This window comes from Prionailurus viverrinus, chromosome E1, assembly GCF_022837055.1.
Source record: "Prionailurus viverrinus isolate Anna chromosome E1, UM_Priviv_1.0, whole genome shotgun sequence".
Taxonomy (NCBI): Eukaryota; Metazoa; Chordata; class Mammalia; order Carnivora; family Felidae; genus Prionailurus; species Prionailurus viverrinus.
Genome location: NC_062574.1, coordinates 12,567,469 through 12,592,572, shown reverse-complemented (window position 1 = coordinate 12,592,572; position 25,104 = coordinate 12,567,469). Strand labels below are relative to the sequence as shown.

General features: G+C 58.9%; 1 protein-coding gene across 2 annotated transcripts in view; it reads right to left on the bottom strand.

The window, feature by feature from the left end:
* Positions 1-23,922, bottom strand: part of MAP2K3 (mitogen-activated protein kinase kinase 3) — a 29,558-nt gene extending 5,636 nt beyond the window's left edge. Inside the window, exons 1-9 of one of the 2 annotated variants that reach the window (XM_047833374.1) lie at positions 23,655-23,922; positions 8,583-8,649; positions 8,148-8,196; positions 6,988-7,101; positions 6,692-6,811; positions 5,239-5,355; positions 3,926-3,977; positions 2,108-2,235; positions 1,566-1,643 (exon numbers count right to left, since the gene is read on the bottom strand). In XM_047833374.1, the coding sequence (XP_047689330.1) occupies positions 1,566-1,643; positions 2,108-2,235; positions 3,926-3,977; positions 5,239-5,355; positions 6,692-6,811; positions 6,988-7,101; positions 8,148-8,196; positions 8,583-8,649; positions 23,655-23,703 (774 nt within the window). In that variant the 5' untranslated portion in view covers positions 23,704-23,922. The remainder of the gene's footprint in view (positions 1-1,565; positions 1,644-2,107; positions 2,236-3,925; positions 3,978-5,238; positions 5,356-6,691; positions 6,812-6,987; positions 7,102-8,147; positions 8,197-8,582; positions 8,650-23,654) is intronic. The other variant, XM_047833376.1, reaches the window with a different exon arrangement.
* Between the last annotated feature and the right edge of the window lie 1,182 nt (positions 23,923-25,104).

The following is a 25,104-nucleotide window of genomic DNA, read 5'->3' as shown; positions in this document are numbered from 1 at the left end:
GGGGGGGAGCAGGGGTGTGTGTGTGTCAAGCGGTCATGAATGGGGTCTCTAACATCCAGCCAGTTCTGTGCAGTCTGTACATCCTGCAGGAGTTTGCTCTTATTTTTTTTAACTCAGGAGGTGAGAAGCTCTTTCTGCAGGCACAGCGTGCACCTTTAGGCTCTGACTACTCCTCTCTGCTCCGAGAAAAAACACACTTAAGTAAAAAACGATCGTGTTGGCACTATCAAGCAAAACCAAAGGCATCACCCGATTCTGTGTCTCTGACAAATGATTTTGATTTTGGACCTTTCCTGGTTATTGCACACAGACACAGCTTACCAGTCACAGCGAGGAGGGGGAACAGGATGATAAAGCTGCATTATCGGTAAGATCCAAAACATCTACGTTGATCCTGAACTCCTGCCTCGCCCTTTTCTGATCTCCCCTCGATTCTGGCCCCCAGGCAGATACTAGGCACACCCCACCTCAGGGCCTTCACCCAGAAAGCCCTGTGGGTTCCTCCCACACCTCCTCAGAAGATTAATGCTGCCCCACTCGTACCTGAATCTCTCCTCTCCACGCCCCTTCCCACGAGGTATGTTACTGGTTTGATCTTTGATTACCAATTATACCCTGTCCCTAAGAGCTGGCGGCCAAAAGGGCTGGGACAGGGAGGGTGCTGACACCAAGCAAACATCACGGGCTAATCCACACCCCAGACACAACCCATTAGTCCCAATGGTTGGGATCGGAATAGAGGCTGATGACCCCTCAGCCAACTGAGTCAGTCCCGTGTGCATACTGGGGCCACCATGACAGTAACCTTTTCCCAGGTATTCTTGCGGGGGGCGGGAGGGGTACTCGCATCCTGGTCTTTTTCCTGTCCCTTCAGCCCATTCTCCACATGGGTACCAGAAGGGGCTTTCTAAAGAAATATATAAATAAACCTTGACCTACACCGGAGCCAAGCCCTGACTCCGGCAGGAGCAGGCGTTGGCTGGGCAGTTCTAGAAAGAGCAAAGCAGCACACAAGCCCCGCCCTCCTCTTGGACCTTGTGCAGCCACCCCAGCTCCGCCGGGCACCGGCCCCACCCCACCCAAGCCCCACAGCCCAGGACTGAGAGCCCACTGCCCCATCCTACCACACTCAAGGAAATGCACAAGGACCTCACAAGCAACAAACTTCTTGCTATGACAAAAAAAAATTTTTTTTCTTTTAATTTTCGCCATTTTGCTTTTTAAATTATTTGGGTACCAGAAGCCCACTTAATTTGGACTTGCCTGTGATTTCTCAACAAGCACAGTGAGCTCTGGAGAAAGTCTCACGGACAAATTATCACAAGCCGTCAAGAACTTTCATGAAGGACACACCTCCCCACTAGGGAAGGACCTAATGCCATCTATAGATATTCTCTTAAACATACCATAACTTTTGATGGTACATTTTCTTCTCAGATTGTGAAGCCAACACTTTTTTCCAGGCCTAAACTATCTGATGGGCCCTCCAAAAGCTCATGGACTGGGCCCGGCCCCACCCTGGCCCCGCCCTACCAGCAAGGGCTGGACCCAGTTCCGAGCAGTACCATGGTGATGCCGAGGCTCCAGACATCGGACTTGACGTTGTAGCCCTTCTGGTTCAGCTCCGGGTTGATTCTTTCGGGCTGTAAAAGGGACCAGTGAGACATGAACACACACACCCCGGTGAGGGGCCAGAGGAGGGGCCGCCCAAGGTTCCCTCGGCTGGGTCTTGCCTCTCCCACCCCAAATGGAGGGGTCAGTGCTCATCCTAACCCACTCGCCACCCCCCATGGGGCAGGTGAGAAAACTGAGGCCAGCGAGGGCCAGGGTCTTGTGGTGAACGCCCAAACCATGCCTCGCAGCTACCCCCGCCCAGGCCACTGGGACAGACTTGGGACCCACAAAGATACCACAAGCCACCACCATGTGGCTGTGTATGAAACTTATCACCCAAACGGGCACTTTGGAGCACAGCTAATACCCGGGGTAAAGAGGGGCTCTGGCCACCCCAATGGACAGAGGACATGGCCCGACGATGAGCTCCCAGGCACGTCCCTCCTGAACCTCAGCTGTGGTTTGGGACCCGGAGCGGTGTGGGGCCACTCACAGCCATGTAGGGCTTGCAGCCAGCATCCAGCGTCTTGGCCACAGAGTCCACCAAATAGCCGCTAATCCCAAAGTCGCACATCTTCACATGACCCTCCTTGTTGATGAGGACATTGGACGGCTTCACATCTGCCAGGGACAGAACACACCTTTTTCTTCATGTGGGGTTGTGAGTCTCCGCTGGAGGCCAGCAGGCTCCTCCTACGCCCCAGTCACCCAAGGGGCACATGATGCCAGGGAGTGGATGAGAGATAAGGCTCTGAGAGGCTCCGCTCCAGGCCAAGGTCACAAAGATGGAGGCAGCGAAGCCAGAACGTGCCCTAGTCACCGGCCACGAGTGGGGAAGGAAGTGAGTCTCTACCAGGACCTCGTCTCTGTGTCCACCATCAGCACTTTGGACACAAGGTCCGGGGGCGAACCTCACACCCGCCGGGCAGCCCCACAGCCAGACTCGGCCTATTTCCTGGTATAACCTCTAGCTCCGGGGTCCTCCGGGCTGGGGATTTGGTGGGGCGGAGCATCACTGACAAAAGCCAGAAATCACCCGAGCGTCTATGCTGAGAGGTCGGGAGGTTCGGCCAGGAAGCACAGGGCAGCAGCAAAAACACAGGAGAGACGCATGAAAACACGGAGCCCACGCCATGACTCGAGGCCCACACAGAGCATGCCACGGGGCACGCAGCAGGGAATCGTCCAGCAAAAGCACACACAAGACACATGTAAACCGGCATGCTTTCCTGTGTGCGTCAGGATAGAAATGCATAGGAAGAGAACCACAGGTTCCATACTGAACCACCACAGGGGTGACCTGGGGCCGGAGCTGGGATGGCGACTGAGTGGTCAAAGCAGGCCTGGTCTAATTTAACTTTGTAAAAAACAGTACGTCTGGGGGCGCCTGGGTGGCGCAGTCGGTTAAGCGTCCGACTTCAGCCAGGTCACGATCTCGCGGTCCGTGAGTTCGAGCCCCGCGTCAGGCTCTGGGCTGATGGCTCAGAGCCTGGAGCCTGTTTCCGATTATGTGTCTCCCTCTCTCTCTGCCCCTTCCCCATTCATGCTCTGTCTCTCTCTGTCCCAAAAATAAATAAACGTTGAAAAAAAAATTTTAAAAACAAAAACAAAAACAGTACGTCTGGGATAGTGAACTACTCAGAACGAAAAGGAAAGAACTGCAACACACACAGCCCCGGTGAACCTCAGAAACATTAGGCCGAGTGAAAAAGGGCGGAGAGAGGCCATGTGAATCCATTCACATGAAGTTCAAGGACACGTAAAACCAACTTACTGTAGGAAAAATCAGATGAGAGGTGCAGGGGGTATGTAGGGGCGGGGGCTGACCAAGAAAGGCACAGAGAAGTTTCTGGGGGTGCGGCAGAGGGTGGAAACATCCTGCATCCTCAAAAGGGCCAGGGTTTCATGTGGATGTCAACTCTGAACGGACTCATTGAATGGTAACTACAGATCTGAGCATTTCACGATATATAAATGATACGTCGAAGCAAACTCAGCAGCATTCCCAGGACGAATGTCCAGTTTTTGCTCCGAGCACCAGCAAACCTAAGGGAAGCATGTGGGGGCGTGGGGCTGGGGCGGGGGGGGGGGGGGGGGGTGGAAGCCAAGGAAAATGGTTTGGAGAGGTTGACAGTGGCCTGGACTGGGAAGCAGGCTCAGCTCCTGACCCCAATGGGCACATGACTACCTATCACCTGAGAAGGTGGCTCATCTTGGAAAAGGGGAAGGTCCACCCTCCTTGCAGGACTGGGCGGGACCGCGTATGAGTAGCCGGCAGGCCCCTCCCGGATGGTGAGTGGCAGGCACTGACCTCTGTGGATCACGGACAGCTTGCTGTGCAGATGCTCCAGTGCCCGGACGATCTGGCATCGGCGCAGGAGGAGGAAAGACAGACTGTGTTACTTCCGGTGGCATCGACAATGACAGACCAGGAAGACCCCTACCCTCGTCCACCTGTCTCCCTCTCCCATACACATGGCCCAGCCCCTCGCTACCCCAGGCTCTTGCTCCCATCCCCCCATTCACCCCGCTGTCATGGCCTTCTTGGTGCAGACACACCCAGCGTCTTACTTTTCTCCCACCAACCCTAGAGGGCCAAGGTCTCAGGCCCAACCAAGCCTTTACCAGGGAAATGATGTACCCAAGACCCTCAGAGTCCCAGACCTGTGACCCCTCCAAGAGGCTGTCAACACCTCCTACCAGGCTATGGGGTAAAACCTAGCCCTTCTGCAGCATCCCTGGCCCCTCTCCTTCATGACAGCCAGTGGGCTATATGCTTAAGCCATTCCCCTCAGGGAGACACAGGGGAAGCCTGGACAACTACCCCAAAGATTCTGACTCACTAGCCTGGCATGGGTATGTTTTAAATGTTCCTGGATGTAGTCAAGATCGAGAAGCACCCCTTTTCCCTCTGGCTGCCAGGATGCTCAAACCCAGGGTTGCTACCCTCCTTTAGAAATGTTCAACCTCAAAAGGTGAACATTCTGAATGCTAATCTTCCCCCCAACTTAGCTTGTACCTCTATGAGCTGTCTCAGGGCATCTTTTGGCAATGAGGAAGTTGCAAGTACTAAGTTCTTTCTTTAAAAATGGTGTTGGGGAATCTGGGTGGCTCAGCTGGTTAGGCATCCGACTTCAGTTCAGGTCACGATCTCATGGTTGATGAGTTCAAGCCCTGTGTCAGGCTCTGTGCTGATAGTTCAGAGCCTGGAGCCTGCTTCAGATTCTGTGTCTCCCTTCCTCTCTGCCCCTCTGCTGCTCACATTCTGTCTCTCTCTCTCTCTCTCAAAAATAAATAAACGTTAATAATAATAATAATAATGATAATAAATTGGTCTAGAAAGCTCAGGCCTGTACAAAGGCCTAGAGGCCTGAGATCTTCCAAATCTGTGTGGCTCTGGGAGCCCCAGCCTCTGGGGTCTCCTCGCAAAAAGGCTCTGACCCAGAGTGGGAGAGTTGGGTCCCTGGAGGGCAGTTACCCAGGTTCAGGGCCACACTGGGGACCCACCTATGCCCAAGTTATCACCATTAGGCTGAGCTCTGTGCCTACTGGGGCAGGGCTGGGGCCTCTTCCTATGTAACTGGGACCCCCCCAGCCCCACCCAAGCCTGAGGCAATTACTTACAGACACAGCAATTTCCCCCAGGATGTCTTCTGGAATGGTCATGTTTTTATCGAGCACTTTCCGGTAGAACTTGTCCAGGGATGTGTCCATGAGCTCCATGCAGATCCACACATCTCCCTGTGGAAGGACACCTGGAGGTCAGCCTGGGTTACCTGAGGCTGCACCTGGGCCTGGACAGCCCGCCCTGGTGCCAGCATCAGCACACGCCTGCCTCCCCCATGCCGGTCAGGCCTTCCTACAGACACGTCTGCCCACCCACCTCAGCCCACAAAGATTTACTGAGCTCCCAGCTCCACCCTTTCTGCCCCCAAAATCTTTCAGCTTCTGCTTCTCCACCTTCCATGTTTGTCCACACTACTAGGTAGGTAGTATACCCACCAGCCTTGCCCACCTCTTTTGCCTCTGGTCTCCCCGATCTGATCCCTAATTCCATGGCAGTTTTCTAGAAAGAAGTGACTGAAACACACACCTAATTATGCTCCTCCCAACAAGGGCTCTCAGGATCTGGCTGCAGCTCAGCTCCATGACCCTGCCCTGCAGACCCCTCCTGACCTCAGCCACTGCGGCCCCCAACACGCATGGGTCACCCCAGCTCTGGCCTTGATGGACGGTTCCCTTCTTCTCCTGCAAAGCCCTGCCTCCCCCACGCCCTGTTGCCCCACAAATGCCCACCTATCTTTCAGGACAGCCTTCTGGGAAGACTAGGTATGGCATCTCCTTGGGGTACCCACAGGACCCCGTGCCTCCCTGCCAACTCTGACCCAACGTGCAGTGAGGCCCAAGTGTGTGTCCTTTCCCCCAGCAGCAAGGGGACGACCAGCCTGCACCTGGCACTCAGCAGGTGCTGAGCCAATCAGACAGGTGGATAATGAGGGGCTGACTCACAAATGGGTCCACCGCACCCAGGAAAACTGGGAACCCAGTAGACGGTCAGGGAGCATCCCGTGGGAGCCCATCCTTCCGCCGTGGCATCACCCTGACCCCTCTCTCATCCCACATGCAGACCTTCCCACAGACTAAGAGTCGGACCCTCGCACACCTCCATGACCGCCCCTACCTGGAGCCCCGCCCTGCCAGCCTGGAGGCCGGTGAAGCACACAGGCAGAGTGAGTGCCAGGCCCTGGGCCACATCACTTCAAACCCATGCAACCTTTCGAGGGGGACACAATTACTGGCCTCATTTCACAGGCAAGGAAACTGAGGCAGGAAGCAGGGGAGCCAGGCAGTTTGGCCTCTGGGCCTGAGCTCTCAAGACCCAGCATGTACCATCTCACTCTTGTTCCTGGCACCTGGCACCTGGCACACAGGGGCGCTCAGCAAGTGTCTGCTGGGGGCCCAGCATGAGCAACAGCGGACCACAGGCTAGACGGAGTGGGGCAGGTGTGCAGAAGAGAGGTGGGGGTGGGGCAGCGTACCCTGGCACCCACCTCCCACCCTCCCACCAGGGCCGCACCTCTCTGAAGAGGGCCCCATAGAAGGTGACAGTGTAGAAGCAGTCGACCGTGCGCATGTTGATGTCCAAGTCCATGAGCAGACGCTTCTGCTCCTGTGAGTTCACAGTGGCCCGGATCCGCTGCAGGAAGAGAGGGTTACGGTTCAGGCGCCACACGTCAGAGGGCGACCACCCCACCAACCCTTCAAGGAGCTTCAAGGGGTGCCCTCAGCCTCCCCTTCAAGGCTCAGCCCCCCATGCCTCCTCCAGGAAGCCTCCCAAGTGTCCCCTCCCTGACTGGCTGGAGCCCCGCTTACCTTAACGGCCATGATGGTGCCACTCTGGGCATGCCGCACCTTCTCCACCACCCCATAGGCTCCACGGCCCAGCTCTGAGATGGTCACCAGGTCATCGGCCTCCACCTCAAAATTCTTGGGGGACAGAAATGAGAGAAACCACAAGTTAGGAGCCTACCCTCGCACCTTGCCCAGTAGAGACAGCTGGCGCAGCAGAGATTAAAAACAGCCAGTGAGACCTGGGCTCAAATCCTATACCAACCACCTTCTGCCGTGTGACCTGGGGCAAGTCACTGAACTTCTCAGACTCACGTCACCCTCTACAGAACAGGCATAGCCCCAACGTCCAAAGGCTTCCACAAGGTATAAGTAAGACCACCTATGAAATGCCCCCGGCAGGCACAGAGAGCTCAAGAGATGCCCTTCCCTCTTGTCCCCTAGCCCATTCAGGTGGTAGGACTAAATCTTTCATTCAACCAGTATTTACTGAGCACCTACTATGTGTGAGCTCCTGGAGAGAACAGAACAAGGTCTTGCCCTCACAGTGAGCAGTGTGGCCCTAGGCCCTCTACTATAGGGCAGACAAGAAAGGAATAAACAACTAGATGAACGGGACAGCACCCAGTGACAAGTGTCAGAGAAGGAAAATTAGCCTGGGAGAGGCTGTCAGCCAAGGGGAGGCCTCTACAGTGGGGTCTCTGCCTGGAGACCCTTGGTATCTCCTGCGGGTGAGGCACCGTCCCTGATCCAGGATCTCAACCACCATGGACTGGTGTCCATGCATCAGGAGGTGCATGTGAAATGCAGGTTCCCAGGTGCTGGTTCTGAGGACAGAGCCAGGAGTCTGCACATTCCACACACCATTCCCACAGGTGAGATGGACCCAGGCGGCCCCACGACCCAAACTCTGAGATCAGGAAACTTCACACTGCTCTGGCTCTCCAGGGCTCCACGAGGCAGGCCAACTCGCCCCAGTCCAAATGTGGCAGTCTGAAAGTGGGCAGCCCAGGGCCACACGGCCACCATCTGGAGCGTGAGGCTCCTCTCCTAAGCCCAGCTCCTTCCACCTCCCAGAGCCACCTCCAAGAGGCCCTACAGAGTCAGCGTGGGCTCATCTGTCATGAAGACACCGAGATTCAGAGACATGAAGGCCCCACCCCAAGTCGGCAGCCAGCACCTACCCTGTCTCCGATGGTGATGAAGGTCCGAGAGTCCAGGTTCCGGGGGGGTCTGTGGGGAGGAAGCATACCCCATGAGCCTCAGAGAGAACCACATCCTTCCCCGAGAGAAGGAGCAAACCGGACTGGCACGGGAGCCAGAGACGCATCCTGTCCCCGGGAGGCAGCTTGAGGGAGGTGGTGCTCCTCAAGGCACCTAGTCTCAGTCACTGAGCATCTGCCGTACCAGACACAAGGCGTGGCCACACAGACATGGCCGGAGCCTCGCCTTCCCATCTCTGAGATGAGTGAGAAGGGGACACAGAGCGGATGTGCGACGACGCCTGTGAGCCCTGTGGCCACCCCACCAGGGCCGTCCAGGACACGCTGCCCCCTGCTTGCTCCCCTCCCCTGGGCCCTCTCCAGGCTGAGCCACGGGAAAAACTGAGGTGGACTTACGTAGGGTTGGGTACAGGCGGCTTGGACATGCAGGATATCCGTAAATCCTTCTTCCTCTTGGATTTCCCTAAGATGGAGAGAAGGTCAGGCATCTGGTCAGCTCAGTCTATCAACATCCCCTGGGCACTCCCTAGGCCGGACAAACCTGGGGACAGAAACGGCTCAGGCCTCCGCCCCTCAAGGGGCCCCAGGTGCAGACACAGATGCGGAGGGTCAGTGTGGGCAGGGCCCTGATGAGACCTGGAACCTTTGGGCACCTATGGGATGTTCCTGGCTCAAGCCCCACTGGCCCTCCCAGCAGTGGCCCTGAGGTCCCACTGGGCCCCGGGCCATCACCCCCCCAAACCACCCGAGAAGAGATGGTGCCTCCAGAGTACGCCTCCCGGGAAGGTGGCTCCATTGCAGATCTGTCCCACGGGCCACACATCAGGCTGCCACTGAGCACCCGCCTCAGGGAGTAGGGCCGGGTCTGAGCAGCTGAGGTTTCTGCCGGGGCCCGGTGCTCCCACCCTAGGCGGAAGCCCTGTGTCCTAAAGTTTCTGGTAAGGGTTGAGCTGCGCCCCCCGAAAATTCATGTGCTGAAGTCCTAAGAGCGTCACCCTATTTGGAGATGGGGTCTTTACAGAGACGATTAAGTTAAAACGAGGTCATGAGGGTGGGCTGTAATCCAGTATGACTGGGGTCCTTACGAAAAGGAAATTTGGACCCAGAGACAGGCACACACAGCTGGAAGGTGAGGAGACACAGGGAGAAGATGGCCACCTGCAAGCCAAGGAGCTCCTAAGGATACCAGAAGCTAGGAGAGAGGCCCGGAACGGATCCCTCCCTCACAGCCTCAGAAGGAACCAGCCAGCCAACACCTTGATGGGACTTCCGGCCTCCAGAACTGTCAGACAGGAAGTTTCTGTGAAGCCCCCAGCCTGCGGTGCTAAGAAACAGATACAGCCTCCTTCTCCCACTTGTGCTGCTAACCTTGGTGGGGCGGGGGTAGGGGCAGCATCTGAGGCAGAGAGAACTCCTTTCAGATCCCAGCTCTGCTGCCCACCCCTCTTGTGAGCCTCAATGTCCCCATCTGTCACCTTGGAACGCAGATGCCCACCTCAGGGATGGCTGGGAAGCCCGAGCGGACGCAGGCTGGGGAGTTGCAGGCCGAAGCCTGGTGCCTGTTTCTGTCCCACCCCCACGAAGTTCTTGCCTTTGCTGCCCCCTCCAAGAGCACCCCAGGAAGCCCGCTTCCCTCCCGAGGGCTCCGGGCAGGCCTTGAGTCCCGAGGCCGCACCTCCCTCACCCTCACCCCTAAGGACGGGAGAGGGGCTTCCCTTCTCCAAGGCCCAGTGCCCACGTCTCCCGGGCTAGCTGAGAGAGCGTGGCCGGGTGCCCTAAGGAAGAATCCACATTCTGGAGCTCTGGATGCAGCTGGAGCTGGGCACAGTGGAAGAAGCTTCATTAGGCCACCCTCCCAAAAAGGTACAACGCCACCTCACAGTCAGGAAAGCAAGTTGAGGGACCTCAGGGAGCCCAGTGGTGAGGACTGAGGCAGGCCTGAGTCCCCAGCCCCTGCTCCCAGGCAACCGCGACAAGGAGCTCCATTTTCCAGAGCAGAGAAGTAACTTGTCCAGGCCACCGAGGATGTGGGTGGCAGAGCTGGGACTTGACCGTGAGTCCCCAAAACCTCCCAGGGCACATGCCAGCTCCTGCAGGAGTATCCTTCTCACCTCCCAGGCAACGCTCTGCCGTCGGCTCTGCCCTCCCCGCCAGCCTCACGAGGCCACCGCAGACATACCACTGGCCACCCAAGGAACTGGGAACTGCCTGAGGCCCTGCACCGCCTGCTGTGAGTGTGCACAGAGCACTAGGAGACCTGAGCCCCTGAAGCCACCTCTGAACTGGGTTCAGATCCAGCCTGCACCACACCGTGCCGTGCGGCCTCAGTGCCCCATCTGGGAGCCTGGCTTGGGGGCCTGGACCCCGCAGCCGGGCAGAGCCTGATGCCACTGTCGAGTGATGGGATAGGGAAGACAAGGCCCAGCCTCAGCTGTCCTCAGATGAACCACTGAGAAGTAGAACGGCCCCAGCGGGGATGGGGGTCCCAGTGTGTGCACCGGGGTGGGTGGGCAGAGCACTGGGGGTGACGGAGGCAGACACCTGCAGCCTCCCCACAGAAGCCGCCCAAGGCCCTCCAGACGCCTGGCTGCGAGGCAGGTCTGCCTGTGCCCCAGCAGCCGGCGACAGAGCCACAGTCCCAGCCAAAGGCCCTGACCCAGGGGACCCCCATGCCGACTACTAAGTCAGTACCCCAACGGCACAGTCCTCAACCCCAGAGCCGGGAGTGAGCCTGCTCACTCCATTCTGGCCTCAAATTCAAATCCCGCCTTTGCCCCTTAGAGGCTGGGTGCCCTTGGGCAAGTCCCCATGCCTCTCTGAGCCTCAGTATCCTCATCCAGACAATGGGGATAAAGAAAGCGCCTGCTTGGTAGTCATCACAGAAGGCACTCGGAACAGCACCCTGCTGCCATCAGAGCTGCTTGACCCCCCAGCCCGGGCCTGTCCAGGACCAACCCGGAGGCCTCAGGAAACAAGCTTCTACAAATAGTATTCACTGGGATCCACCCTCTGCTCCCTGTCGCTGGGATAAACCAGTCACCTCATCATGAGCACACGTGGGAGGTGTTTTCATCCCATTGTACAGATGAGGCAGCGTGGCCAGTTGTCAGGGGCTGGGTGGGTCTCTCTCTTGTCCAGCGGCAGCAGCAGTCAAGGTCACACGAGTGGCCCTTCCCATCTATTCCAGATGTTCCAACAACCCTAGAGGGAGGAATTCTCAGCCTTGCTTTACTTGAGGAAACCGAGGCTCAGAAGCAAAGATGCTGCACGGGGAGTCAGGGGACCAGCCGGGACTCCCTTCTGGATTGGTCCACTTGGAGACCACAAGGGGCTCATGGCACCCCGTCCTGCTGGGGAGGAACTGGCAGGCTGCACTCCCCCGCGGGGAGCACTGTGCCATCTTGTGCTGAGCAGAAATCTAGAGGCTTCCCTGGGTTTCCCTGGGCCCAGCACATTCCACATGGCAGAGGAGAACAGAAAAGCCGAGGCGTGCGGGGCCTTCTGGGTCAGACTTCTGTGCTGGCCCCGGGTCAGGCTACATCACCACTGACCTCTGGCGTGGGAGCAGGGGCCCGGGGCCGCGGGGCCCGAGGCCTGAGGAGGCCACTGGCCAGGCCGGTGCTGCTGACACCGCACTTGGCACACGACAGCCTCTGCCCGAGTCCAGCTCGGCGCCCCTGCTGAGACGCGGCTCTGGACCCGTCTCCGCCCCTCAAGGCCCACGTCTCTGAAGCAGGAGCGCCGAGAACACGCGCCCCTGCGAGGCAGGCTCGTCTGCAAGGTAACTGGCACAGGCTGGGCACTCAGTAGGTGGGCCTATGTGATGGCCCCTAAATGGTCACTATAGTTATTATAAGCCTGTCCACGGAGGTGAAAACATCTACCCTACGTAATGAGAATTACGGGTGGCTTTAATTCTTCACTTGAAACTTTTTGTAACCAGAAAGTAAAACATTTTGTGTTAACAATGAACAACCCATTTGGGGGTCTCCTGGGGCTCACGGCCGCACCCGTGCCCGTACCACCTCGGCTCTTGGCCCTGCTTGCCCCTTGTTTGGCTCTAGCCTACGCACCCATCCCCCACCCCAGGATCTGTGAACGCCGTGAGATGGGCGCCCCCTCGCCAGGCCTCAGTTTCCCTAGCTGTCAAGGGAGCTTCTATGCCTGCGGCCAGGCTGGGTGGGGGAGGAGTAAACAAGAGCTCCCATCTGCCCCTCCTCCCAGGCGGGCCTGAGGGCACAGGCTGCTCCAAGCACCTGGGTGGGTGGGTGGGTGGGAGGAGTGTGGTCCTGGCCTTCTCACCTACCTGCCCGTCAGGGCCACCGGGCCTGCGTCCGGAGGGACACGCACTCTGTGGGGCAGCTGCGCCAGCTGTCAGAGGGAGTGGGTGAGGCCACCATGGCGACAGCACAGAAACAGGCCGCGGGCCACCAGCCGCTGCCACCGTCCGTCACACACGTCAGCGCTGGGCCCAGATGGCCAGGCAGCCCGGGGCTGCCCAGGTGTGGACTCAATGTGACGACCGTCACCACAACAAACAGAGGTTCACAGGCTGCCACCAGCAAACCACAACAAGCCTGCCAGCCTCAGCTTGCAGGGCCTCTGGCACAGGTGGGCACAGTGCCAGGCATCTGTGTGTCCTCGGCCCTCTCCGGTCTCCCAGCGGTACCACGGGCAGAGAGCAAGGAAACCAGCCACTGACCTACGGGACAAGCCAGTGGAGAGAGGCACCCCACGCTCCCACAACTCCTACCCCTGCCCGGCCCTGCTCATCATTCCTTGCAGAAGTCACCTTCTTGCCTGTCTCGGTACGTTTGCGCGTTCTGTTCTCTCTGCCTAGAACGTTCTTCCCTGTAACTTTGTTCTAGGTGGTATACGATCCTCACCCCTCGCCTAGTCAGAGAGGCTTTCCTGATCACTCCAGCTAAGCCCCCTTGTCCCTGGCTCTCCCTGTGTCCAGCCAGCTTCTCTCCTGTCACGTCTCACAAGTCACAGTTCTATAGCTACTAGCTCAGGGGCAGCTATGGAATTGTTTAGGAGCACCGACTCTGGAGCTAGGCAGCCTGGGTTCAAACCACAACTCTGCCACTGCCTAGCTGTGTGCCCTGAAGCAAGTGTCTTAACTCTCTGGGCATCATAGACTCCACTGTGCGGCGGGGATAACGGCCCCACAGTTATCCCAGGGCTACCAGGCATGTCCTACCAGGCTATCAGTGCCCTGCTGCAGCGGTGGCTGACATGCAAAGATTAGACTGAACCAAACCCGCAGGACCCAAAACAACACCAGGCCCTCAGCCCCAGACAGTCACTCTGTTCATACTCTCCACAGCCCCACAGAATAAAGTGCTTTCCTGTCTGTACCTGTTGTACCGGGGCGGGGGGAGGCGGGGGTCAGAGAGGAGAGGTACCTTGACCAAGGTCACACAGGGGGAGTCTAGCAAGGGGCAGACATGAAGACGGGTCTGCTTAGCTCTAATGAGCAGACATCAACAGAAAGCCCGAGAGAGGGCTCTCCCCACCCCCTGCGTCACCCCTGCCCTGGGACCTTGGGGAGATTCCAAATAGACTGGACTGTGCCACTCCATCTCAGGCTGTGTCCACGGTGGGGGGTGGGGGGCCCTGCCACAGACTCCACTCACAAAGGGAGCCCCCTACCCCTCATCGTGTTCAGTCACGACCCCTGGTTTCCCATGACAAGCGCATTGCTCCCTGCTGCTCCCAAACTGTTACTATTCCTACCCCTACTTTGGGGTACTTCGGGTGCTTCTTGTGGTTTCCAATTCCACCAGAAAAGTCCCAGGCCCTGAGCGTCCGTGCCCGCCATGGAGATGTGGGAGGCCAGATGTCCCAGGGCCACCGATGCCCCCTCCCAGCCTCTGCCCCACTGTCCTATGGGAGGGTCCCTCACAGAGAGAGCGCCTCGACCAAACTACTCCCGCGGCGCAGGCAGCTATCGAATAGCTCTTGTCAGCCGGCACGGCACCTGATGCTCAGTGCCGCCGCCCACTGCAGCCATCGCACCGGCCCCACACTTACCGCCCCGCGGGTGAGCGCGGCACCCAGTCCACGGACCGGCCCACCGAGGCCCTGCGATGCTCAGCAGGAACGGCAGGGCCGGCCCGTCCCACCTGTGTCTGAGGCTGCAGTCTCCGCCCCCTGGTACCCTCCCCTCAAAGAGGCCCCTGAGGAGCTGGCGGGGACCACCACCACCAAGTGTCGGCAGGGAGCAAGGACAGAGCCGGCTCCCCCAGGCAGGGGGCCAGTTGGGTCCCCTGCACGGTGGCGCCCGCTCCCCAAGGTCCTGAAACAGATGAAGGGCTCTCTCATTGACGGGTCCCCTATACACGTGGCACCTGCCAAGGGCACCGTGTACCTCATCCCACAGGCGAACGACGGGCTGCGCCACGGGGGCCGCTCAGCCCATGGCCCTGCCCTGTCTCCTGCTGTGTGCCAGTCACCTGGGCAGGCCCTGGCCTCTGAGGCCCTCGGCACCCCCTTTCCCTTTACCTCTCAGGCCCTTCCTCATCTGCAGAGCACGTTGGGGGGGATTCGGTGCCTGCCGACCTCACAGCATCCGTCCCTCCCTCAATGAGCAGACCGCGCCCTGCCCTCCGAGGTCATGCGCCAACCGCGGACCTGTGGCGATGTCTGAAGACGTTCCGTCAGGGGGGTGCTACCGGCATCTAGTGGATAGAAGCCAGAGATGCTTCCCCACAACCCACGGTGCACACTCAGCCCCCACAACTGAGAATGATCCAGCCCAACAGGGCAACCATGCCAGGGCTACGCCTGGGGCCGACAGGAGAGGCAGGACCACAGGCAAACAGCAAACTAGCAAACAACACCAATCTGTGTAATGTTTACACAGAATCCCGTGCACGCTAAATGCTCTACAGAATAAAGGGAGCTGGGGACAGGGACCTTTGTGAGGTGGGATTTGAGCTGAGGAGGAGGAAGGAGGAAAGCTCTAGAGCCGCGATGGTCCAGGCACAGGAGGCAAGTACACAGGGACGTGGGCCTAGAAGAGGGAGGAAAGGGGGAGAGGCCGGGACCAGCGGGTGCGGGTGGGAGACCTGGTCTCACCCGGCCTCGCGGGCTGCGCTCGGGGCGCAGGGCACAGAGGGCAACCAGAGTCCGCCCCCTTGCTGCTGGGAGTCGCGTGAGCTCACAGGGCCACCACCTTGAAGGCACCTCGGCACTGTCCAAACGCCCACTGACCCAGAAAAGCGACCTCAAGGAACTCATCCCTAACATACAACTCCCACGAGACAAAAAGAATAAAGAGCCGCCGACACTTGGCGAGCACCTACTGTGTGGCCTGTGCTAAGCGTTTAATCGCATCTCGCCGGATCCCTTCAGCAACCCCCAGAGGCAGGGATGAACAGGATCTCCATTTTACAGATGAGGACCCTGAGGCCCAGCGTTTGTAAAATCAAGAGACTGGCCCAGGGAACTGGCAAGGGTCCAGCGGGCCCCTGGGCAGGATGGCGGGGCGAGTGCTCTCCACGCAGGAGGAGGAATGCAGATTTTGTGAGAGAGAGAAACGAGGGTCTCTCCGCAGAGGATTCCAAGGAGCAGGACACTGCCTTTCTGCACCTTTGAGATGATCCTAACCACGTGTATGAGCTGCTTAAATGCAAGTGAATTTAAATTAAATAATCAGAAAGAAAGAAGCCCTGTGTAAACCTTGTGTCCTGGGCTTCTGTGGGTCTGGGGCTCAGGCTCCTCCTCCCTCCGAAAGGGGTAGCCAGGCTCATCGGTGTCCTTCGTGGGGGCTCTCAGCAGCAGGGCCTGCTGGGAATTGGATGGCGCCTCCGAGGCTGGCCAGCCCGGATCCTGGGGCCAGAGGCCTGGAGGCTCGCACGGGGTCCCATGCCAGGGCAGCAGCAGAACCAGGACTCTGACACTGACCCCAACTTCCTGGACCGGCTCTTCTCCCCGGGGTCACCAGATCCTGGCTTCCCACACCTCAACTGCAGCCACGACAGCATCTCGCAAGCCGCTGCGGTGGAGGCCAACAGATAGTGAACTGAGGAAAGACAGGCTTGGGCACCGGGAGACCTGAGCTGCTGTGTGACCAGGGGCAAGCCACACCCCCTCCCTGAGCCTGTTTCCTCCCTTGATGATCTGGGGAGCGCAAAGACCTTGACCTCCAGGAGAGGACTAGTCAGGGGTTGCTAAGAAAAGGCCGGGGCAGACCTGTGTGACCTTGGGCATTCACTCCCTGCTCTAGGCCGGCGTACTTGTAAAACTCAGGGATGACAACACAACCATGTTGCTGGGTAACCATGACAGCTAAGAAAGATAGTGCACGCAAAATGCCTGGCACAAAACGGATCGGATCAGCGGCCGCCCTGGCCCAGAGGCCTTCAGTCACCAAGGTGGGCCCCAGACTGCAGAGTGAGGCCCCCAGACCACAGAGCCCACGCCTCGAGGCTAGGGGCAGGGAGGGACATTCCCGGGTGGCACCTAACCTTCCCAGAGCCCCAGGGAAACGGGCCGCTCCTCTTGCTTGGACGCGTGGGCTGAGCTCCTACAGGTCTGCACTTGGGGCCACTGTGAGATCACCCAGGCCACCCGGAAGCACTGCTGGGCCCCATGCTCCTGCCCCTGCAAAACGGTAGCAGCACCTTCCCTTAGCAAAGACCACGCTTGCTTTTATCATCATTTGTCTCGGAACAAAATCTTACAAAACATGGGGATAACGGAGAGAATATCTAAATGGGTATTCTTGGTGACAAAAATGCTAATACATAGCTCAAGTTCAATTTCAGCACCGAATGGGCACCTACGGTGTCCCTGAATCTGCCAGGTCTCATCCCTTCTCACCCTCGACAACAGCCTGAGAGGTGGGTGTTTCCATTCCCCTGGTTCATGTGAGAACACTAGAGCCCAGGACATCACAAAGGGAGTCGGGGCAGAGTTGGGCCTCGAACCTGGAAGTCCCCCCAGGCTCACCCAGCAAGGCTCTACCAGCACTACCTTGGGGTCTGCCCCAGGCGGTTGGGGGTGGGGCAAGCTGTGCCTGCAGTAGGGAGGTATGGGGCAACCCAGAAGGCTAAGACACAGACCCGCTGAAGGACAGGGAGGGCAGGACACGCTCCCCAGGCCCCACACCCAGGGCAGTCTCGGGCAGGCCCCCCCGCCCCTGCCTCAGCAGGCTCTGACCACCAACAACGACGACCCACTTAGTGGGAGCCCAGAAATGCTTCTCAGCTCTCTGTTTACTTCCTGATAGAACGCAAACATCTCCACTGACATCCAAGGCCCTTCCCTCGTCGCTTCACACCCGCTGGCTCAGGCAACCCTCAGGACACGCCTCGCACAGTGATGCGGATAAGGAAAGTCAGGGCCCGTCAGGGTGTCGCTACACAGGCTGAGCACAGCACAATTCGGGCCCGGGAGTTTAAGATTCGCTTAAAGCAACAGTAACAGCTGCAAACACTCGTCTACACCAACTCCGAGCCAGCCCCCATGCCGAGCACCTGCATAGGCTAATGCAGTGAGTCGTCACAACAGCCCTGCAGTTTCGATTCTAGGAGCATCCCCGTGAGACAGACTGAGGCCACGCGGCTCGGGAATGGGGGAGACGGGCGTGAACCCAGCCAGCTGGCCGCAGCCCCTCCCCGCCATTACGTGGCTGTGCAGGCCCCATGGGCCGCAATGGGGGCCAGCCTAGGGATTCTGAAGGACAATGAGCCGAAACATACCCCTCGTACCTTAGCACTAATAAAGAAGCGATTATGACAAAAGTCAGGACGGCCGTAAGGGAGATGCAATACTGGGGGGCACTTTGGGGTACAGTAACGTTCAATTTCTTTAGCTGAGTATTGGGTACGCAGCACTCATTCGTAAAAATACGGCGGTACCTTCTATATACCCTTTTGGTGTCTGCAGTTTAGTCACAATTTGAAAGTTTGAAATGGACGGGCTGGGAGCAGGGCAGCTGGACACCGCCTCCCAGAGAAGCCGGGGCGGCCCCTGGATGCCAGCTCGGCCACAACACCCCAGAAAGGGACAGGGTGACAGGGACCGGCGCCCGAGACTGGGGGTAGGGAGGAGAAAAGCTCCTTCAGGGTGAGCCTGGTGACCCTCTCCCGACTTGGATACAGCCCCCGGGCTTGCCGTCTGTGAGCGGCAGAGGGGCCTTCCGGGTTGCCACTGCCCAACCCCATCTGTTCTTCATGACCTTTGTGTGAAGCTTTTGGGGGCTGCCGTGGTCAGCGCTGGGGAGGGCATCTACAGACACAGCTGGGCAAGCAAGCCTGACCTGTGTGCGCAATGCCGAGAAGGAAGGCCAAGGGGAAGCATGGGTGGTCCCTGGAGGCTGCAACCCCAACGCTGGGAGCCGAGCGGAAGGCAGGCCGGTCTCATCACCCCCATCTGTGCGGGGGAGGGCTCTCTGTGTGGCACCCTCTGTGCTGCCCCCCGGTGTTCCTCCTCTGGGACCCAGTCATGACACACGGCACCCAGCCTGAGACCCTGACGACACTCCACATGGCCACCAAGGCCCTGCACCCAGGCAAACCCTGCATCGAACTGCTCCCCCCTTCACCTCGGCCCCCCATCCACCCACACACTTGGCCTTGGGTCTGGACTCTCAGAACCATGACTCCCAAGGCCTCCTCCTGCACCCCAGGCAGAACTCTGTGAGAGCCAGGGTGCTCCTCGCTCACCCCCTGTATCCCCACAGCCAGCGCCATGCCTGGCAGTGATGAAGTTCCACCAGCTAAGGGGCTGGCCTAGAAAGTCCCCATCCTCCTGATTCCCTGCCCCACGCCTCCCTATGCTCAAGGGAGGCAGACCTGAAAAAAGAGGCCAGCACTCAGTCCTCTCTGTTCCCCACAGGCCCTCCCCAGGAAGGCCCAAGAGGCAATGGGAGCCCTAGCTCCAGCTCGGGGACCAGTGGGGAAAGGGCCTGGTACATTCTGCCGACATTACAGGACCCTGCCCCCACAGAGTCCCACGTCACAGGGCTTATGAGTCTGTCACCAGAGGTCAGGGTCCTACTTATTCATCCATCAATGAACACCTTCCATGACCATAACAATAAGAAAATAATAGCAGATGCCATTCGTTAGGCAAACACTATCTCCAATCTTTACTACCACCCTGCAAGGGATGGGTGTTTACTCCCACTTGACAGAAAAGGAGACTGAGGGTCAGAGAGGGCACATGAGGAAGTCAGGAAGCAGCGAAGTGAGTCAGAATTTGAACTCGGCCTGTCTACCCCCTGAGCCCAGGCTCTGCACCCCCTTCCTGTCTCGCCAGGGCTCTTTAGGGACTGAGGACAGTCTTGCTGGCCCACTACCTGACACTTAGCAAGAGTGGAATGAGGCTGTCCACAGCCATCCTCGTGGCTGCTAGCAAGACAGGAGAGGTCCCTATTCCCATTCTGCAGGTGAGGAAACGGAGGCCTCTCATCTGAAAGGTAGGCCATGCCCAGGGGACTGAAATCACTTACAGAGTGCAGTGAATGTACCTTTTCCCACATCACACAGCAAAAGAGACTGAACTGAGATTTGACCACAGGCACCCCCATCCTGTCTTTCGGGACTTCAGGCCAACCCTGCACCCCCTCTCCTCCCCCGCATCCCGGAGCCCCCAGCAGCACATCTGAGCCTGAGGGTTCCCTGGGCCAAGGGTGGTGAACAGCCGCCGCCACCTGCTTCTGTTCCGTGAACAAGAGGAAGCAGGGCCCTTGCCTAACAGAGGAAGTTCCTGGGCGGGGCGGGAGTGGGTCCAGGAGGGCCTGTCCAAGGGTCCCCGCCCAGTCTGAGGTCCAGGAAGGGGGCCACCTCTGATGCCCATCTCAGGGCTAGATGTTGACCTGAGAGGTCGGGGCTCACAGCCCCCTACCCATCCGCCAGCCAGCAGGCATCGCCCCTTTAAGCAGCAGCCAGTTGGGCTGGCATGCCCGGCGGGTGAGTCAGCACCCAGTGCCCGCTGACTCACCCACCGGAAGCCTCCCGCTGCCCCAGCCCTCTCCCCACACAGGCAACTGAGAACTTTGCTCCTTTCGGGCCCCGAGCCACGGGCTGGCTGATAGAGAGTTTCCTGTGCGTCACGCCAGGGGTGGGGGAAGTCCCCAAGGTGTCACCCTCCAGTCTTTCCGACAGCAGGGATGGGACAGGATGGGGGTTTGGGGGGGACAGTGGCCACGGCAGGCAGGACCGGGACACGGTGCTCCTGAAGCCTCAGTGCCCGCAGTGGGCAGCCGGGAGCCATGTGAAGATCAAATATGAAGTGCCCGCACTGGTGGCACTCACAGTGCAGCGGGGACGGTAACAGGGTACATGTGGTACCCCCAAGGACAAGCGTGGCTTGAAGCAGCAGACCCAAACCACGCCAACTAAACGTGCCCCTGACCACTGGCCCCAGTGCCAGCTGCCCTCAGCCTCTGGCCCCAGCCAAAGATGGCATGTGCGAGAGGAGACTGAGGAAGACCAGCAGGGCTGTGGGACCTGGGGTCTCATGGGCTCATGGAAAACTCCCCAGGCCTGTGGCATAGAGGATGGAGCAGGGCACCAGCTGCAAGGCAGGAAGGTCAAAAGGAAAGCTCCCTTAAGGTCAAGTGCCAACCACGCCCTGTTTTGTTCAAATTCCTCTGAGAAGGTGGAGAAGAGCACAATGCTGGGGGCCCTGTGCCCAGGACGGGAAGGGCAGCCAGGTGAGAATCCCAGCTCTCTGGACTCAGTCCAGCCGCTCCCCTTGTCTGACCCCAGTTTTGTCATCTGTCAAATGGGACGGACTGCGGTGAATATAAAATGTGCCAACTGTAGAGGGCTGTGTACACGAAAGGCATCACCTCTGGCTCAGTCCTTCCCCCAGGTCAGGCACGGCCTGGGGGAGACGCCTATGAGACAAAGACGTCATGGAGAGTGCCACTAGCTGGGACAGTGGGACGTGGGACGGCGGTTGGCAGGGGGCAGCGGGGCGGGGAAGAGGGGGCCACCCAGCAGCTCAGCTCAAGCATCTAGCACAAGAATGGAACATAAAAGAGCACTGGGGAGACCTTTGGAGATAGACAGTCCTAGATAGACAGACCCTAGCTGCACCTGTCACAGCCGTATGACCCAGGCAAGGCACCGAACACCTCTGAGCCTCAATAAATGGGGCTGTGAGGAAGAAATGAGAGAGTACCTGGAACAGGGAAAAAAGCCTGGTAAGTGGTAGCTGTCAGGATTTTTGTGACGTGGTATCGCGGCTCCCCACCACATCCTTCCGCAGACCCCAAAGAGGTTGACGGGGTCCCTAGGCCTTGCAGAGGTTCCTGACCCTCCATCTAACCCACCCGCCATCATCTATTACCTGGACCCACAAAATGGAATTTCATCCCAATTCTCTGCAGAGAGAGGCTCAGAGAGAGCAACACCAGGACTCCAGTCACACAGCGTATGGGGACCAAGCAGTGCCTCTCCAAAGTCCCTTTCCCCTTCACACCTGTCACCTCTCTACCTTCACAATTCCACAGCTTTAACTTTTATTTGGACGAGGCATCCCCCCCTGGAAGAGCTGAAAGGGCATTCAGAGACAAACATTGCTTCCGAGCTCTTCCTTCTGCCCATGAAAACACTGTGGCCCAGAGAAGGTGGGGGACCTGCCCTAAGTCCCCCAGCACTGACCAAGCCAGGCACACACCCCAAGCTGGAGAAGAGAAACGTCTAATTTCCTGGGTCTCCAGAATGGAGAAGCGTATGATTTCCCGGTTCCCGAGCTCCACGAGGTCTGTGCAGTCCAAGTCCCTCCCCAGCCACCTCCCCCCTTGAGTGCCTCCTGAGTTACTCACAGTGGTTGGGCAACGGTCAGGGCTCCGGCCTCCCACTTACGTAAGACGTAATTACCCTGCCCACCGGGCCAGCAGGGCTCTGGCCCACAGCCACCACAGCCGCTGGCGGCAGGGGCAGAGAAGGACCCGTGCCCTCCCCAGGACCCCACATGCCCTCCGGCTGCCGGGGCCTCTCCAGAGAAAGAGAGGGAGGAACAACCTCTGATCAGAGGCCCATTAAGTGCCATGTGTTACCTTTCTCCACCTCACTCTGCAGCTGCAAACAGAGGCAAGGCCTTGACACTGCAAGACTGAGGCCTTCCCAGCAAGAAACATGGTAAAACCGGGGTGCAGCAGCTGTCCCTCCCTAAGCTCCTACTATGTGCCAGGCACCATGCTGAGTTCCTTGTCTCCTCAGCCATGCTTGCTTAAAACTCTTCGGTATTTGCTACCTCCTATCATATCCAGAACGCCACACAAGGCAGGTGTGATTACTCCCATTTTGCAGATAAGGAAACTGAGGCCCACAGACACTCCTGCTGCTGGGGTGAGGCAGCAGCAGGTTTAGAGAGCCAGGAGGCAGCCCATTCATTACAGCTATGTCCGGTTTGGAACTCTTACACAGCCCAGCCTGCTGAGGCTCCCACATGCCAAAAACATCCTTTCCTCTTCCTGCAAAAAAAAAAAAAAAAAAAAAAAAAAATCCCCCTTTCACCCTCCAAGTTCCCACCCCCACCCCCACCCCCGCATGACAAATCCTGCTGCCGCCCGCAGCCGCCACCTCACAAAAATTTCCAGGAAGGCCAGCTACTTGGAGAAGACAAGAGCAAGCCCACTGCACGGCCAGCACGCCGGCCTAGTAGTAGCTGGCCCGGGACCCAGAGGCAGCAGGGACAAGCCTGGTATCGATCAATCCTGGAGACACAGGGGAGCAAAAAGCGGTGAGGTCCCCAAGTGCAGAGAGAAACTTGCAAGTCAAGACAAGGAGAGCTGATGGAGAGGGCGCTGTGTGTTAGGGCAGGCTGGGAGGACGAGAGAGGTTCCTGGGGGACAAGGCTGCAGGCCTGCAAGCCCACCAGGGATGGGGCAATGCGGGGCCTACAAGGATGGAGAGAGTTAGGGGAGAGGAGAGAGTTCTTAGCTGGAGTGTAGCCAAGGCACTCACATGGTGGGGGCGGGGAGGGGGGGTTGGGAAGGGGGGTGAGGGTGGTTACAGTGATTCCCCAGCAGGGCAGCACTGCTGGGGTGTCAGTTAAATCCCAGTCTGGCTACAGCCCTGGGACCAGGGAGTGGACGGAGAAGGAGGGGGGGAGGCGGCTGGGTGCAGGATCACAGTGAATCCCCCTGAATCCAGCTGAGGTACCCACGTTGGGAGAATTCATGTTCTGGGTGCAGTTAAGGCCTAAATGAGGAGGTCAGAGTGAGGTTTCTGACCTGCAGCGGGGTAATCAGAATAATCAGAAGGAGATCCTAGCTTGAGTTCGGGCCCGAATGCAGTCCCAAGGCCTAAACTGGGGGTCCAAGTGAGGTCTAAGCTGAGACCGAGACCCAAATAGGGACGGGTTCTGGGCCGATGTGCTGCGTGGGTCCGGTACGGTATGGAATGGGATCACACAGACGGAGGTCGGGGCTCGCAGCCCGGGCCCGGATCGGGCGCGGGGGCGGGGGGTCAAGTCGCGCTCCCTAGCAGGGGCTCCTACCTTTGGTCGGGGGCATGCTGGAGGGCTGACTGGAGGCGGGCGACTCCATGGTGCAGGCGGGTCCAGGGGCAGCGGAAGGAACTAATCGAGAGGACGGCGGGCTCTACGCGGACGGAGAGCGCTCATGGCTGCGGGCAGGGGGCCCGGGCGCGGTGGCGGAGCAGAGGCGGCGGCGGCGGCGGCGGTGGCGGCGGCGGCGGTGGCGGCAAATACGCGTCCGCGACGGGCGGTGCCGGAGCCAGACTGGGCAGCGCCGCTGGGGCCCCGGCCGGACGGCGCCGACATCGGCCCCGCCCCCGCGCGTCGATTGGCCCGTCAGTCTCCAGGGCCCGTCCCCTGCCTATCCAACGCCGGCGTTGCCCTGCCTGTCACGCACAAGCCTTGCCCCTGCTGGCCCCAAATCGGGCTCCTCCCACTGTCTGTCAAGCCCCGCCCCCCGCCCGGGAAACCCAGGCCCGCTCAGGCTCTGTCCCCTCCTAGGCTGGAGCGGTGTCCCTCCCGCTGCCTGTCAAGACGCAAGCCCCGCCCACTCCCGGGGACTCGCTGAGCGCGCCTGGCGCCTGTCAGGCTCTAGGCCCCGCCCCCGCGCTCTCCCAGGCCAGTCGTGCTCTGCCAGTGAGCTTTGTGGGCCCGTCTGGGGTGCGTAAGCTGGAAAAAACCCCAGCTATACTGGGGTGGCGGGGCTGGGGCCCCCGGGAGCGGGAAGGCAAAGTGCTGTGCAGGGGTTAAAAGAGCGTCCCCGGGGCGAGACCTGGGCTCAGATGCCTACTTGCCGGTGACCTTGGGCAAGTCAGGTAACCCCTGAGCCTCGGGTTTGGCCTGTGTGAAAAAGCAACCGTAAGTAACAGCCCTGCCTCCTGGCGCTGGTCAGAAGGAGACCCGGGCTTTAGCGGACTATCATTGGTGACTGAACGTTGTAAAACGTTGAAAGCACGGTGTCTGGCGTGCGCACGTCTATTCCCTGCTTCTGCAAACATCCACCGAGGGCCTGATGTGTTCAGGCACCGGGAAATGGGGGGAGATACAGTGGTGAACTTTGTGGTACCTAGCGAGAGGTCAGTAAATGTAGCATTCATGGTCATGTCTTTACTGCCCCTCCTTCCCTACCTGGCAGGGAGTAAGGTGTTTCTCTTCTCTGCTCTTGGGGCCTCAGTCTATATGTACAGACTGTATAATGTATAATGCAGACAGACCAGTCCTCCCTTGTGCTGCCACATGGAGTCTAGGGGCATTTTAGGAGCCACTGACCAATCTGGCCCTGGGATCAAGTGACTCAGATGGAAAGCCATGGGCTAGTGAGGGCAGGAAGCGCTTGGCAAGGGTCAAGGGGTCAGCCCCTTGCCTCTGGGCAGGCATGAGTGTGTGACCTGCCAGGGACCTCACGTGAGGGAAGCAGATTCCACCACCTGCTAGAAATGCTTGGAGCAGGGAGCTGACCTCTGTCTGCCCA